This window comes from Delphinapterus leucas, chromosome 8, assembly GCF_059928025.1.
Source record: "Delphinapterus leucas isolate spDelLeu-1000000601 "Yukka" chromosome 8, BTC_Dleu_Yukka2, whole genome shotgun sequence".
Classification (NCBI taxonomy): domain Eukaryota; kingdom Metazoa; phylum Chordata; class Mammalia; order Artiodactyla; family Monodontidae; genus Delphinapterus; species Delphinapterus leucas.
The window spans coordinates 32,694,850-32,711,720 of NC_143136.1; the positions used below are offsets into that span (position 1 = coordinate 32,694,850).

General features: G+C 37.7%; 2 protein-coding genes across 16 annotated transcripts in view; both read right to left on the reverse strand.

Moving 5' to 3' along the window:
- The window catches only part of ABI2 (abl interactor 2), a 111,933-nt gene extending 109,869 nt beyond the window's left edge, over window positions 1-2,064 (reverse strand). For 5 of the 15 annotated variants that reach the window (XM_089915941.1, XM_089915945.1, XM_089915953.1 and 2 more), the window contains exon 1: window positions 1,103-2,044. In XM_089915941.1, the coding sequence (XP_089772067.1) occupies window positions 1,103-1,219 (117 nt within the window). In that variant the 5' untranslated portion in view covers window positions 1,220-2,044. Of the gene's footprint in view, window positions 1-1,102 lie in introns of all 15 variants that reach the window. The other 10 variants (XM_089915942.1, XM_089915951.1, XM_089915944.1 and 7 more) reach the window with 7 other exon arrangements.
- A 1,218-nt stretch (window positions 2,065-3,282) lies between these two features.
- The window catches only part of CYP20A1 (cytochrome P450 family 20 subfamily A member 1), an 81,011-nt gene continuing 67,422 nt past the window's right edge, over window positions 3,283-16,871 (reverse strand). The window contains exons 12-13 of the mRNA XM_022567473.2: window positions 16,145-16,234; window positions 3,283-15,995 (exon numbers count right to left, since the gene is read on the reverse strand). Coding sequence (XP_022423181.1) covers window positions 15,845-15,995; window positions 16,145-16,234 — 241 coding nt within the window. The 3' untranslated portion in view covers window positions 3,283-15,844. The remainder of the gene's footprint in view (window positions 15,996-16,144; window positions 16,235-16,871) is intronic.

The following is a 16,871-nucleotide window of genomic DNA, read 5'->3' on the forward strand; positions in this document are numbered from 1 at the left end:
TATAAATGGGAAGGGAAAAAATGGAGGTAGAACCTGTGATTCAGAATAAGCTATAAAGAAAACAAAAGATACTGACTTTGCAAACTGTGCGTTTTAAACTATCCTTTCATATAATTTTTAAAGAGGAATTTTTTTTTAATCCACAGTCTTTTGCTTCTTCCAGAAGCAGCTGGATTTCATCTCACCCAATATCCCCCGCCTCCATACACATACATACAGCGCTACCACTGAGTCCCTGTGCCAAACCAATCATCACAGGAAAAACTAAACCATGAGGATCATTTCCTAATTCTCTCTGAAAAATAATCCCCAATTTTTTCCCCAAAGACAAATTACCTATTCTAATGGGACTGAAGGGAGGTGGCGGGACGGAAGATTTCCTTATCATGCAGCTTCTCACTCTCTATAGGGAGAAAAATGGCATTAACTTCCAACAAGGGACAGCTTACTCTTATACTGTATCCCCAGTTAGAACCTAAAAACAAGCAAAAAAACAAAAACCGATCTTTTGATGCATTCAAATGAATAGAAAGCTGACACAGTTTACTCTGCAGCAATATAACCCCTTAAAAATCCTCCAGAGCTTGGGGGATGGGGGTGACCCATCAATCCCCCCACACCCTTGCCATATGGGGGAGCAAGATTCTGTCAAATAGAAAATGCCACTCTCCGCCTCCTCCGCCATCCCGAAAATTGACTGGCACCGAGTGCGGAGGCGGCCGAGGGAAGAAGCGAGGAGGCGGGGGACACCACACACACACACACACACACACACACACACCACACACCACACACCACACACCCACACACACCACACCACACACACGCACACACCACACCCGCACCGAGGGCTGATTCATGGCTTTTTAAAATGTTTTAAAGCTACAATTTCCTCCAACCGGAGAATTCTCACCCATTCCCCAACCCCAGCTCCCACCATGCTCCTCCCCCCGCTACATGGGGGTCAGCTGGACTGTATCCCCGCCGCGGCCTCGACCCCACGCGCCCTACGCCCCCAGGCGCGCGGCCCCCGGCCGGGGGTCCCCCACGAGCCCTCACCACCCCGAGGCCCGACGCGCCCAGGCCGGGAGATGCGTCGCACCTGGATGTAGTTGTTCTCGCAGTAATCGGCCACCCGTTCCAGATTCGTGTAACTGTCGAAGAGGGCCCGGCGGCCCCCCGGGATTTCCTCCTCCAGCAGCATCTGCAGCTCCGCCATCTTCACATCCTCCTCCTCCTCATACAGACCACAGAGGCAGTGGCGGCAGTAGCGCCAGGGAAACCCAAGACTGGGAGAGGAGGAGCGGCGGCGACGGCGGCAGCAACCGGGAGGAGCGAGAAACACTCCCCGCCAGCGACAGGGGAGGGGGCAGCAGGAACGGGGGCGGGGCGCGAGCCGACGGACTCCGAGGACGGTCACCGCGGCGACGGCCGGCACGGCGCGCGCACGCGCGCTCGCCTCCCTCCGCCTCCGGGAGCCCGAAAAAGATTCCCACCCTTGGTCGCGCCGCCCGCCCCTCCCCCACTTCCGGCGTCTCCTAGCGACCGCGGGAGTGGGGGCCGGGATGCGCGCGGGAGTAGCGCGCGCGGTTAACCCTTCGGACCCCGCAGGTTGCGTGGCTGGAGAAGCGCCCCGGGCTGTCTTTGTTAGTCCGGCGTGAACGCCCACCCGGCTCCGCAGTCTTTTGGCCCGCGTCTTCAGCGACTCCCCTCGGTGTTATCCTCAACCTGGGGCCCAACCCCATGGTGGTGGGCCTGAGGGATAACATCAGCCCACTAAACTTCCATGCAGCTTTAAGTGCCGCCCCACTTTTCATTTTTCTCTTCATCTTTGACCTCATCCATTCTCTCTGGTACAGATAAGTAAATTTCAATTTCCTAATCCCAAATTTCCTGTCCTTCGCCTTTTTTGCACCTGTTTGTCCATTGACACCGTTTCCCCCGGCCAGGTTAGCCTCTGTTCTGTTCTCCTTTGACCATCCTCCGGACTTCAGCTTTTTGCGCTTGCCCCTCTCTTTGCTACGCTTCCTCAGTGACCACCTTTTCTGTCATTTCTCTGAGTCTGTCAACTTCAATTTTTTCTTCGTCTGTTCCGTGTTTAAAGTTTCGAAAACGGTTTTGCTGGTACTTTCATTCCTCACAGGGCTGTTACATGGATAAAATAAAAGTTTAAAGCACCTCGGGAAACGATAAATGACACAAAAATTCAAGGTAGATCATTTTGATCTTGCAGTTATTATTCTGTTATTCCTTAGATACTATATCTTTTTTTCCTAAATCTGACTACTACACACAATGCAATCTTAGAAAACTAAAATTCGTGACAACTGCTGAGATAGTATAAAGTCCATGACCTTTATTTGTACTGTGGAAAGTCAAGGTTGACTACATTTGCAGTTTAGAGCAAGATTCATTATTTCAACTCTTGTATTTGTGATCTCTTGGCCCTCCTACAGTGATTCCCCCCCCATTTTTTTCTTCCCAGATTATGAGGAAACTATATTATACTTTCTCAAAAAATCACTTTAATGCCTTACCATTACACATTTCTGGAGCAATCTCTGATGATGTTATATTAGCTTTATTATATGCACATTAGCAAATTGTGTTTTCTCTGTGGAACCCAAATTAAAGGATACTGAAAATGTTGTTCCAGTCCAGCTAGTTTTGTTCTTAACCACTTTAAACATCTTCTGTATTAGTGGTTCTCAAACTTAAGTGTGAAGAGCTCTTTAAAATGAAAGCTGCAAGGTCACACTCTAGAGATTCATTAGCTTTAGTGATGGAATGGAGTAGTTACTTAAATGGCCCATAAACATGCTTCAGGGATTAACATATTAGATAAAGCAAACTTTTCTTTCGGACTAAAGTTCAATGAATCAAAGGCTACTGTTGGAACTGTGTCAAGTCCACCAGGGTAAGTTAAATGCTAAACAGACTCTTCCCCAATTACTTGTTTCCACCTAGCATTCTTTCAAATACTGCTTAGCAATTAGCCCAATAAACAGTTCTCCCCAGAGGGATGATTCTTCATCCTAGGTATCACTGCATGAAGATTCTAGTATGCACTTTCTCAAATTAATATGTGACTTCTTTGGATCTTAGCTTCCTTATCTGAAAAATCAAAGGGTTAAACTCAGGTCAGTTCTTAAACTTCTGAGTGGATTGGAATCACCTGCAGAGCTTGTTGAACTGCAGGATCGCTAGGCCCCAGCCCCAGACTTTCTGATTCAGTTGGTCTGCCCCACTTAATAGTTCTAACAAGGTCCCAGGGGGTGCCAATGAAACTGCCTTTCTGGCTCTGAAGGTCTAAGTGGGACTCTCTGCCAAGAGAAGACCTTATTCGGCAGAATCTAAGAATTGAAGGACATAGATACACACTTCTGCTGCCACCAAGAACATTTCAGCAAAAAAGAAGACAACTACAAAATCTATACAAAGTACATGCATCGTGTGTGCATATATATTATCTGAGTGGAAGGATTGTAGGGTTTTTTGGTTTTGCGCATCTTAATTCTTCTAAAATGAGCATGGATTAGTTTATAAGAGTCCAGTGAGGCTATTATCTCCCCAAATCAGAGAGAATACTTTTATTAATGCATCCCAAGATGACATTTTTAAAGCAATTTTATCATCAGTTTGATTCAAAGTAAGCATTAAAAAGTCATAGATTTTTTACATATTAACCCAGTCATGCCAAGTGCAGTTGATTTTTTTTTTAATCTAATTGCAGGTCCTTATATTTATTTCCAAATTATGCCTTGGCTTTTTCCCAGATTTAAACCCTCATTACCATCTCCTGAAATAAATTATCTTGCTTCACATCATCTACTGATTTGATAAGCAAGACTTTGGGGTTCATTATAGCTTTCAATAAGAATGTTGAAGAATTCAAGGCCAAGAAGAGGGCCTAACGGCTTGGCCCTGGAAGACTCACTTAGTTGGTCAGAGCCATTCTCAGTATGCCTTAAACTGGGCCACTTGTGACTGTACCTTAAAGGATTCACATTTATCCAGTATTTCATCATCATAGTCACATGACTGGTGAGAACGAAATTCTTCTGCTGAAATAAAGATACTGTGGAATTCCCCTGATGTATCTCATCCTAGCAACTCTATACTTAAATGAGGAAATTAAGGTAAAGCACATAATATATTGCCTAATATTATGAGCTCTAAAGAAATAAATGTTGCTTAACTGAATTGTTTACATTGCTTGTCTTATGATACCTAGAAGACATACCGATTCACTTCAGACTTTCTGCCCAGACTCTTCCTGCACACACTGACATGATAATTCATCATAAACATTGTTTTCAGGGACTTCCCTGGTGGTCCAGTGGGTAAGACTCCATGCTCCCAATGCAGGGGGCCTGGGTTCCATCCCTGGTCGGGGAATACCGCAATAAGACCACATGACGCAACTAAGAAGTCCGCATGCTGCAACTAAAGATCCTGTGTGCTAAGACCTGGCACAGCCAAAATAAATAAATAAACATTAAAAAAAGGAAAAAAAGATGCTCAACATCACTAATCATCAGGGAAACAAGACATCACCTCACACCTGTCAGAAGAGCTATCACCAAAAAGAATACAAAAAAAAAACCCACATTATTTTCATCATTAACTCTTTGCCTCCAAATTTTCAGTCTCTCTTTTAAATGACATCAACCTATCAGGTTTAAAATCCTTAACACTGAGTATTAATTAGTAGTTAATATTACTGTATTTTCTCATACATTTAAAAAATTTATTAGAGAATAATATCTATGGCACCTAAAGAATACCATGTGTTTCATTTCCACATGGCACTTTCTGTAATATTTATCCCTTTTCCTGGTTTTACATTAAATGCTTGGAAACTATTAAATAAGAAACTATAAGAATGTCATCCTTCTTCATGAAGATACTTGGAACTGTTCTCTTTCTTTACCTTGAGGATCTCAAAACTAGTTTTCTGGCTGCTATATGATTTTATCAGGCAATACCAAGTTGGATATATATGTACATACACAGTTCAACGAATGAATATATATTTCAATGAAATTTAAAAGAATTCCTTTTTAAGCAGTTAAGTTCCCTGTTTGAGATATTACACAGTAGTAATCAGGAGAAATGCAAAGCAGAGTGTTTTACTCAAGCAATGACATGGTTAACTTAGTTCCTATTCTTACCCCGAACAAGAAAAATAATTATCAGTGATTAATATTTTCATACACATTTTGGGGTTTTAATCAAATTTAAGACTACCAGGAAATTTTAATACCAAGTGCATATAATGTGTATATATTAAATTTTTGAAACAAATTTTCTGTATGTGATCAGAAGATAAATGACTGGGATCTAAGCCTTATATTTTTAGGCACACTTTATCATCTGAAACTTTGGTTTCAGTTTTAGTGATATAAACCTTGGTCTCAATTTTAGGGATACTTATTTAATGGTTAAAAATGTACCAAACTACTAAAAAGAAAGCTTTACTGTGCAATAGAGCATTCCATGCTTTATAGCTATATGAATACACATTTTAAGAAATAAGTTAAAAATGACTGGAAAGAATACAAAGAATCCTCCAAAATTAGTCTGTAAGAAAAAAAATCCCCTCCCATTTTCAGGAAGTCAGGAGTCCACAAGTCTCATACATATTTTTTTCATTTTTATTGAAAGTCATTTTTTTGTCTCTTTATTATGGAAATTACAAACATACAGTACGGAGAATGGTGTAATGAATACACAAACATCCACTGATTAGATGTAACAATGGCTTCTATTTTACCTTATATTATTCTTATGATACAGAATTTTAAAGAAAATTACAATAATCATGACATTTAACCCCTAAATACTTTATTATATATCTCTAAAAAACAAGGATATTTTGCCACATAACCACAATATTGTTGCACATCTAACAAAATCAACAATAATCCCCTCATACTAACCAATACCCAATAAAAAGCATTTTTCAAGAAGAAATTACTCTTGAAAGGAGAGAAAATAACATATACCCAAGATACAACCTGGAAGAATTGTGTTTAAATATTTAGAATCTATAATAGTTTCCTGTAAGAGACAACAAAATAGCTCCCTTTCCCGTGAAAAGTGAAAAGAGGAAAAAAGTTTTTCCATCAAACCATGAGAGTGGACAATATAAACCTGAAATTCTTCATGACAACATATCTCTGTGTATAGACATAACCAATGGGGTAGATAATTTATCTTGAAAGGCATATGGTTTTGAAGAATAAAAAGTCCTCAGTTCTTCAAGTTTCTACTAAAATTGGTTTTACATATCCCCCCCCCACAAAAACAGTGAATTTCAGAGCTAAAGCATAACACAGATCATCCTTTCCCACAGCAGAGAGATCACCAATCAGTTCACAAAAATTGGATTTCTAAAATTAGCTACTTTTGTTCACACTTTGTCTTAAATTATGTTAAAGGTTTTATAGAGCATCAAACCTCAAAATGTACTAACTAGGTTTTTATTACTGACAACTATATTGACCTTCACTTAATAACATGAACTGCTAAGAGTTTGAAATATGCCAGTTTTTCTGATTATGCTTTAATACCATTAGAACCTGTATGCTGAATATTCACTGCAGCATGTATGATTTTCAAAGCTGCTAACTTTTTTTTATAACAATCTGTTCCTTATCAGTTTCAGTAATATTGCAAACAAAGAGGTTATACTTTGACAAAATTGCTAACTAAACATCATGGTATATGGTAGTAAGTCTCACTTGTATAGTACAAGGTTGCTAAGAATATCATTGACCACCGATTGCTATGTTCATGAAATGGAATGTAGAAGAGGTTAACAGCAAAAAAAGTGACTCATGATTTTCCTTGTCAAAGTAATTTTATGTAGCCTCTTGGAAAGAAAGGAGCAGAAGAGAATAACTTTGGTATTTTAAAATGGCAAGGAATACTGAATTTAACTATACTTAAAATACATCAGTAGGATTTCTTCCTTCCTCCTCCACAGGAATTAATAATATATTTCTCACAGATTTCTATTATCTAGATGTCCAACCATATGAATAAGTGAATGACTCATATCACTGAAATATTTCATAGGGTTTTATAATGATATTTCAGAGAAAAATCCCATTTTACCTTCCAGCAGAAAATGTTTGGCAATTATTAAAATACAGGAAAGAGCTCCATCAGTGAAATGGGGCTTCAGATAAGAGACTTATAGTGTACTGTATCACTTTTGCAACTTTAATAAAAATCTGTATTATGAAATTGCTTTTAAGTTTGGCATCTATTTGTTGCCTATTTTGTAAATAATTTTAAGACATCCTAGAGAGTTTTAAATAGCTTGATGATAAATCATGAAAAAGACATTTATGGGTATTTGCCAGGACAACTAGCATACAACCAGGAGGTACAGCCCTCAAAAACCACTGAGTCACAGCACCATGCTGTGTAAGGTCAGATGTGTCCAGGGCTAGCTTCATGGGCTGCAACCAGTGCAGTCCCACAGAAGCCCACACCTCAGAAGGACCCTATGTTGGGGTATAACACTTTGAAGGCACTGCAGTGAAATTCTCAAATTTTATTTGTGAATTTGTATTTTGTAAGTGAAGTCCAATGGGACCCTGGAGTATACGCCCGGGGCTTAGAGTTTACTTCCCTGCCTCCCTACACATGTTCTGAGTTACCAGAGGCCCTGCACCCTGCCTGGCCTCCCTCTAACCATCCCTGCCCATTACCACTGCTGCCTTCCACCCAGAGCAGCAGTAAGATTGCATTAGGAGGAGAGTTGATGAGGGAGGCCCACTTTCTGCCACGTCACCCTCCAGTGGGGGCCTGGGAGCAGGTGTGGGGAGGGCTGGAGTCCAGCCAGCAGTTTGCTCTGCAGCATCTTGAGGCAGGGCAAGGAAGAAATCATCTCTGCTTTGGGCTGGCCACACCACAGCATGTGCGCCAGGTAACTGGGCGGGGCTCCTCTGCCTACCCCTGATCCAGGTAAACAACATTGTCCCAGCATGGAGACTTCAATCCCTTGGGGGTGGGGTGGGGAGGGGGGTCTCTCATCAACCATAGGTTAAAAGAGCAGACCCAATGGTGGGAAGGGGGGAGACTGACTTCATCCCCAGCTAAGACCCCATATTTTCATTTTGCACTGGGCATACAAATTATGTAGTTGGCCCTGATTGTGCCTCTTACAAAAAAAATAAGCCCCCAAACCTTTATAAACATCATAGCATGTCCCATCATAGATGGGACATCTCTTTTCAAGTGTTTGTTTTTAGGAGACTATTATCCTATTTCTTCCAGTTATCAATAGCATAGTATAGTAACTTAGGCAGTTCTTTTTGCTTAGGGGGCCTTTCCTTGGTTTTAAATTCATCCTTTAGAGAATAATATGAAACCAAAAGGAAGTCACATTCTGAACAAGTTTGGGGGAAAAAAACATTGTGCTAGCCTGGGCAAATTCTCATATAAAATAAGTTCTCTCAGCTTTCATTTCCCCCTTTTATAAGGCTATTGGATTAGAACATATCCGTGGAGTCTCTTAAATGTAACATAGTTTTACAAAGTCTATTAAGACTAAAGTAAATTCAAAGCTAGCACATTAGTAGATCATACTTCTAATCTCAATTAATTATCTTCAGGGGTTCTTAAATTGCAAAAAAAAATTTATTATTATTATTTTTTACTATACTACAGAGGAACTAAAATATAAAACACAAACATAGCTCTTTAGCAAGCATCTCAAAATCTCAGGCAGCCATGTTGAGTTCTCAAATTCAAGTCATAGTTACCAGAAGGTACCAGTGACTACCCCCTTATTCCACTGCTTAATAAATTCATATTTCCAGAATTGAGGATGAGAATTCCTTCCTCCTAAACTTTGGGTGTCCAAAATCCTAGTACTCTTCTCCTGGCCCCTGACGTGCAAAAGAGAGACTGACAGACAAGTGCATATGAAGTGAGGTAAAAGTAAGTGAAGAGGTCTGATAATGGTATCTCTCTAGGATTGCTGGATTGGACTTCAGGCTAGAAGGAGTCTCTGGGGTGTCTCTGTGCACATGGCTGGCCATTGTAGAGCTGTCTCTTGTGGTTCTGAGTCAACCTATACTATGGATTAGATTTAGATGATCCCAAGGAGACTGGATCAGTTTGGGGGCCATCCAAGAGATTTAGTCCAAAATTTCCCAAACCTCCTAGGGCCCTCCTACAAATCCTCTAAATATGAAAAAAACAGAAACTCAGAACAGACTCATGGTTCTATTTCAATCCAGAATTTCATCTTGGGTTTGAAGCCAGATCAATCTCTGATCATGGAGAGAACAAGATGACATTTACCTTGGTGGGATCACCATGCTACAGAACTGCTCTGATGCTTGATTTGCATTTCTCAAAATTATATAATTCCCACAGGGCACCATCTAGATAGAAATACACCACAGTGCCCAACTCTTGTCATTAAACCCTGTATTGAGAAAGATGAAAACCTCAGAGACAGACATAAATTTTATACACACATTAAGAAAGGTTGTCATGGCAACTGCGCTTGAAGATATGTATTTTTAAATCTAAGTAAATTTAACACTCAAAACACATTTGCATCTCCCTCAAAGGCTCTGTATCAAGAATATTAAACAAATTTTTTCCAATTCCCTTTGAATCTACACTTCCTTGGAAGCTTAACAAAATCCTATGAATATAATAACAGCATTGACTTAAGCACCTATCTTTGGAAGACTATGAGAAAATCTAAAATGAAAGCCAAATAATGTTGCTCTTCTACTCCCAGAGGCCCTAGATTTCCCCCTCTAAAATTTTAAATTGTGAGCAGGCTAAGCCATATAATCTCTACAAGGTCCTTTTAAGCTCTAAAAATCAATTATCTATTAGCTGCTGACCTTGCAACACAGCAACAAATCATGAAAGATGAACACACCTAGTGCTGCAGTATAATTGAACAATTCATACAAATGACTATAATCAATATTGCTCTTTAACCTAGTCAAACCAATTCCTAGCTTTGTTTCGTCTCACTCTGAACAATCTCCAGGATTTCTATTCAGCATCAATGTTGACAGTTTTCCTTGATAAGATACGTAGTTTAATTCTCTTGCTCATAAACTTAAAGTAACAAAAATAATGGCTTGACTCCCAACGGTTCCTTGTGCTTCTTGCACCTCTACAGCCTGTAACTGAAGCCTTCTGTTCTCTGTCATGTAGTCAACTACAAGTTCCTTCCTTTGTCCCTTTCAGCCACTAACCTAAAGGGTCCTTGCGTTGCTTCCAAACCCAGGACCTAGAGAGCTCAAGTGCTAGAAAGTTAAGCTTTGGCACATGAGACTGGGGTTCTTCCTCCTGGGGTGAAGCACAGAAGAGAGAGAACACAGTAAATTCCATGTCTGTTTGGCTCAGTGCTATATCCCCAGCGTCTGGAATAAGATCTGACACACATTAAGTGACCAATAAAAAAGTGTTGCCTAACTAAATGGGTTACATTTCTTTGGACAGAAATGGAAGTCAGGAGACGGAGAGAGTCAGGAGAGTAAGAGGGCTCTGTCCTCTGACAGGGAAAAGAGGAGGAGGTGAGGGAGTGAGAGAACATGGAATTCAGGTGCCTTGGTTCTAATATGGTCACTCCTAGTCTGGAGAATCTCTGGACCATGCATAGGTTAAAGAACTACCTAAGACAGATGTTCCTTTAGACTCCTTTTGTCTGTAGATCATTCTGGACATGACATCTATAGATCTACTGAACACTATATCTCCATGAAACACTGGTTTTTCAGGATAATAGGTATAACTTGAAAAAGGGGTACCTTCATCAAATACATTTGGAACGCTCAGTGTTACATCAAGTTAAAATAGGTTTCCTTACAGTAGAACTTCTCAGTTCTTCCAATATATTAATATTCGTTCTGAGAAAGAATATATGTATATAAACAGAATGAATACGATCGAGGAAACTTTTTCTCAGAGTATCTCATAGGATAGGGTACCATGAGACACACTTTGGGAAATAATGCTGTTGCTAACCTAATAAAAAAACTCTGATCCTTAAACATTTCCTAGTTTTAATGATGACCTAGTGATAAGATATAGAAGGAACAAAGGACTACTTGCTTACCAACTATTTTGGTTGATATTTTGTAGAACTATAGGCTATTATAAACCTATGTTCACACCTAATACAGGCATCACTGAAAGATGTCCATACAACATCTTCTTAAATACTTCCAGCAATGGGGTACTTAGCATATTACAAAGTGCTATTAGCATTAGAGGTAGTTTGGCTATCTGGAAATCTTTTTCAACTATTAAGTAACTTCAATAATCTCCTTTATTCTATATGCAGAGAAAACCTCAATGAAGATTTCATTCATTTATTCAAAAATATTTACTGATTGCCTTTTTGGAGACAGGCACATTACAACTTTATCTATAATATAGTTACAAAGTAAGTTTCATTCTCTACTATCATGTGTTAAAAATTAAAACAAGAATTTGCAAGTATTTTAGATGTATATAAATGTAGATTTTTTTAAAAAACTACCAAACAGGATTATTTGTGACTTATTTGCTCCTGGCAGTTTATCCATGCTATAACAAGATCCATTCCCAATCTGTAGAAAGACGGCCACCAAACTGTAAACTGACTGAATGGGAAGCCGACTGGAAGAAGGAATGTCATTTCCTGCCTTTTGTTTACTGTCTGGATATTTTACAAAATGGCTCCCAGCTCAAATTTTACAATTATCTATTCACTCAGTGTTATAAAATTCTATAAATCAAACATGAAATTGATTTCTATTGTATTTTAAAAGTCTACTCCCACCCCAAAATAAGACCTTACAAAATTGAAGTAATAAAAGAAAATGTCTGAAATGCATTAAATGAAAAGTAGATCAAATTGTTCTGATTGCAATAGGTAAAAATATACGTATGTGGGAACAGGAAAAAACTTAAAACAGTTGTACAAGTGGCAGCTGAGTTGGCAATATTTAGTTTCCTTTGAGATTTCTTTTAATACTGCTGTTATATTACTCTTTTAATCATTTTCTTTAGCTATTATGAACTGTACATCATTTGAAACTATTGCTTGGTTCTCTCTTAAATAAGAACAAAACCCCACTAAACCCCACTGAAGCTATTAAGATAATCTGAAGTTTAGATCTTTTACTGTTTCTTAGCTAGTGTCTGCTGTCTTTATTTACAGTATTTATTCTAGCAGGAATGAAGAACTATTTTAGTTAGTCCTACCTGTACCTACTATTACTTTCTAAGGACTAAATGAGATGAGTATATAAAGAATTTGGTGTGTAACAAATGCTCATTCCAGTCCCTTGTTCTACTTTGGCAAGTTTCAGTCTCACTCCTTTTTATCAGTGCAGATCACTGACAACGCTCAAAGCAACACAGTATCCAGCCTTTCTGGCCATGCTGATTTTCTGACTTCTGCAATAACAGCAACTGCTTTGTTGTCACTGCCTCCCTTCCCCCAACTCCTCCCCTTCTACCTTCATCATTGGTCTTAGGAACTTAGGAAACAGGCATAGGACTGGCTAAGAAGAAAAATAAGGTCGTTAGCATCAACTTGTTGACAATATAAAAACCCACCCTTGAAAATAGTGTCCATTTCTCTCGCAGCTATCTTCTCACAGCTACTAAATGACTCCTTGATTCTACCGGCCATGTCTTCACTTTTACACACTCAGTAGAATTATGTTTTTTTAAGCAATTTTCAATGTGTCAACATAACCGCATGTGAAAAAAAGGTACATTTTATAAAGGTTAACAGTACTTTTTATGGGTCTGGAGAAAAAAATAAACATGTCTTCAGGGAAGAATTTTAATCTGTTTCCCCCAGACACCAAAAACAACAACAAAGATTCTTAAAATGTCCTCTTAAAAGATGAAATGCTATCCCAATTATATATTATAATTATATATTATGCTATTCCAATTATCCCTTAATTATATTGAAGATTTTTCTTAGGATAATGGAGTAATTTCATTTCTTAAATGCTCATTGTAACACCTAGATTATGCTATGACTTTAGCAACTTGGTTCTACTAATATATAACTGTTTTGATAGAACAGATGGAGAAGTAAGACCATTTTTAAAGTTGAAAAGAATAACAATATTTGAGAAGGGAAAGAGGCAGAGAAAAAGACTGACAAGTCTGTGTTTACATTCTGAGTGAGAAGAATAGTAATGTTCCAGCTGTGGAAAACACTACTGGTTCATAACATATTAAATGAAGAGAACATTGTGTATAATATGTTTGTAAAAATTACATGTGGATTAAAATGTAGAAGGATCCACCTCAGAAGCTTAACACTGGTTAAGTTCAAATAGTGGTGATGGAGTTTCCTATTTTTGTGCTTCTATGTTTCCTAGATTTTTCTACAATAAACCCATATAATTTTCTAATAAAAAATAGAGCATTTTGCCTTTAAAATACAAACTATTTTAATATAAAGAAAACAAATAAATTTTGATAGTCTATAAATAAGATAGAATCTATTTATATAAAAAAATGAAACTGCACATTTGTGGGCCAAACAGCATGTGAGTTTTTCATTTTTCCCAAACATATGCACAGAATTAATTGTTTTGAATTTTATTAGCACAAAGTGTGGAAGAGCCCTTTCATTCCATAAAAAATGTGTTGTGTTGATGTTTTTAACAATAAACTTCTGAACTATCAAAAAGAATGTAGATCAAAATCAGTGAAGAAATAGTTTTTAAAAAGCCAGAAAGCTATAAAACTTAAGAGTCCTGCTAGAGCCATGCTACGAGCCATCAGTAACACTGAGGCTACTAAAATTTAGGTCATTTGACAAATACAAAGGGCCACGTAAGAACAGCAGTGAATGGATAACTTATTTTACATATGATTAACAGTAATTTTTATTTTTTAAAAATCCTCTAGAAAAATGACTTATTTTTAATGTTTCAAGTTATTTATGTAACTCTGGATAAAATATGCTTATTTACCTGATTCTTCTATGCTCTATTTTCCTCGATTCCATCATTATTATACATTGTCTCACTTACTGGCAACATGCTAACACCCTGACTCTGGTTCAGTTACCCTGTTTTTGCCTTGATCATGGCTAATCAGGTCGCACTTGCTTTAAAATTCCACTGATCTCACCTGATTTTACTGACACTTGGTTTACATATCAACTGGCTACTCTAACCTTCCAGTGCCAGTTTCCAAACCAATTAAGGTACTTGGATAACAAAGGAAGATGCTCTTTATACGCAAAACCATAGAATATGATAGGCGACAGGGAACAAATGTAACAACATGCCTTTGTAGAAACATGATGCTAGGAACTAAGAATACATTTCACTTAAAGTTTCAGAATTTAAATTATTCCATAAATTAAATGCTTTTGTCAGAAATAAAGGCTGCATCTAGTTACTTAGTTTCTATGTTTAACTACTTATTACTAGGTCTAAAATGTTAGCTATATAACCATAAACACAACATAAAATAACTCAATTAATAACTAGGGTACATTCTTGAAACTAAAATTACAAGAGAAATTCAGCAGTGTCAAAAACAAGCCCATCTGCAAACATTTATCACTATTCTTCCTTTCCTCTCTATCAGCACTTGGCATACTTCCTTCATATCTCCTTTTATCTTTGAAAAAACATATTTTAAAAAAAGAGTTCTTCAAGAACAGTGTAACAAAGAAAGCAAACTAAAATACAATGCTGTCAATAAAAAAGCATTAAATATAAAAGTTACCAGTACTAAAATGTAAATTTGAAAGATACTTATTTTTGAAAAAGCCCCAATATTTCTTTGCTTACTAGTTAGACTGACCATTTTTCTAAAAGTTTATTAGCTGTTTCCCCTTATAAAAGCTGTTTTGTCTATTTATCTACTCTATGTTTTCTTAACAATTTGTATGACCTCTTTATATGTAATATGGATATTATCCCTTTCTGTCATATATTTTGCAAATATTTTCGACCCATCTTTGTTTTCTTTCTTTTAAATTTGGTTTCAGTTTTTAGTTAATGCTCTCTCATTTCTTATGGTTAGGATATGACATAATAATAAATAAATTCAGGAATTTTTTTTTACACAAATGATGATTAGTGGAGTAATAGTGCTACTACAATTTCCAGCAAAAAAAGGACAGACAAGTCTCACTCTTAGTTTGCTACTTAGGAAGGACACCACTTCAAAACACATTCAGAACTAACTGTATTATTTTCCAAATGATTCAGAACTGTTCAAAATGATGAGCAATGTGTAAGTCATGAAATAAACACTGTTGTCTGGGAAGGCATACAAGCAAATACAAGGTATGTTATTCACTGAATTACTCAAACCTAATAACAATGATTAAACACAAACTAATTTATACTCAGAAAATAAAAATATTAATCCAATAAATAAAATTATATAAAGTCCTTTTTTCCTTTTCCTTTTTATGTAAAGTCCCCTTTAAGAGGATTTACTGAAAGTGTGAAAATGAGTTATTTTTCTCTTTTATGAATATTTAAAAAACATTACTGTGAAAAATAATTTCTCTTCAAGAATATTAATTTTAGAGATCAAACTAAGGCTAAGAATATGAAAACAATGACATAGAAACTGAAAAAAACAAAAGTTAAAAGTAGAAGTCCTCCCATTAAAATTATCACTATATTAATGCAATAAGTATAAAAGTATATAATGCATTAAGAAACTCTGATATACAAAAATTCAAATCTACATGATGAAGTACTAATAGGTGTTTATATCATACAATGATGCTTGGCTTATAAAAGGATTCAATACATATTTTCTAAATGGTCATTTCCCTCAACAAAGTTAAGTGTATACAATTTTAATATCTCTTCGAAACAGTGATCCAAGCTTCCTCCTTGGATGATGTTACCAGTTCATACTTAGTTTCAATAACTTGTCCCTCCACAGAAAGTAGGTGCAGTCTCCTCACCAGTACACTCAAAAGTACTGAGGTTACCATATATGCAAACCTAGTCAGGAAGAAAGTTAACTGGTTACTAAAGATTAACAACTATACTTTAACTATATAGATTGTTCATTCTCATCAACAGTGATAAACAAAATTATAAGTACAAAGTCTAGCATCTTTCCTTTCCTTTTCGTTTCTCTATCATCTCACCTCAGCTCTGGGCATTCCTGTGTGCCTGAGAATCCAAGCAAGGAGAAAGTCTTCATTACCGATTCATCATCAAACCGCTCTGGATCAAACCTAAAAAGAAGATTTGGGCCTGATCACAACAGAGTTCCACTGGCATAGTACATATTTACACTACAAGAACACGGGTATGTAATAAAGTTTTAAAACTACTGAAGATAGAAACTGCTCTCACATTATATTTAAATTTGACCTTTTATGTTCCCAAACTATTGAACATATATTACACATCTTTTTTTGCTTACTTTATTCTATTTTATTTATTTATTTATTTATTTATTTTTTTGGCTACGCTGGGTCTTCGTTGCTGTGAGCAGGCCTTCTCTAGTTGCAGCGAGCGAGGGCTACTCTTCACTGTGGTGCGGAAGCTTCTCATTGAGGTGGCTTCTCTTGTCGCGAAGCACGGGCTCGAGGCGCACGGGCTTCAGTAGTGGCAGCACGCAGGCTCAGTAGTTGTGGCTCCCGGGCTCTAGAGTGCAGGCTCAGTAGTTGTGCACAGGCTTAGTTGCTCTGCGGCATGTGGGATCTTCAGGACCAGGGATCGAACCCGTGTCCCCTGCATTGGCAGGCAGATTCTTAACCATTGCACCACCAGGGAAGCCCCTACTTCTAAAGAATAGATGCAAAATACATTTCTCTAGAATCATCGAGGAATGAAACTGTAACATGCAACTACATCATTTATGAGATT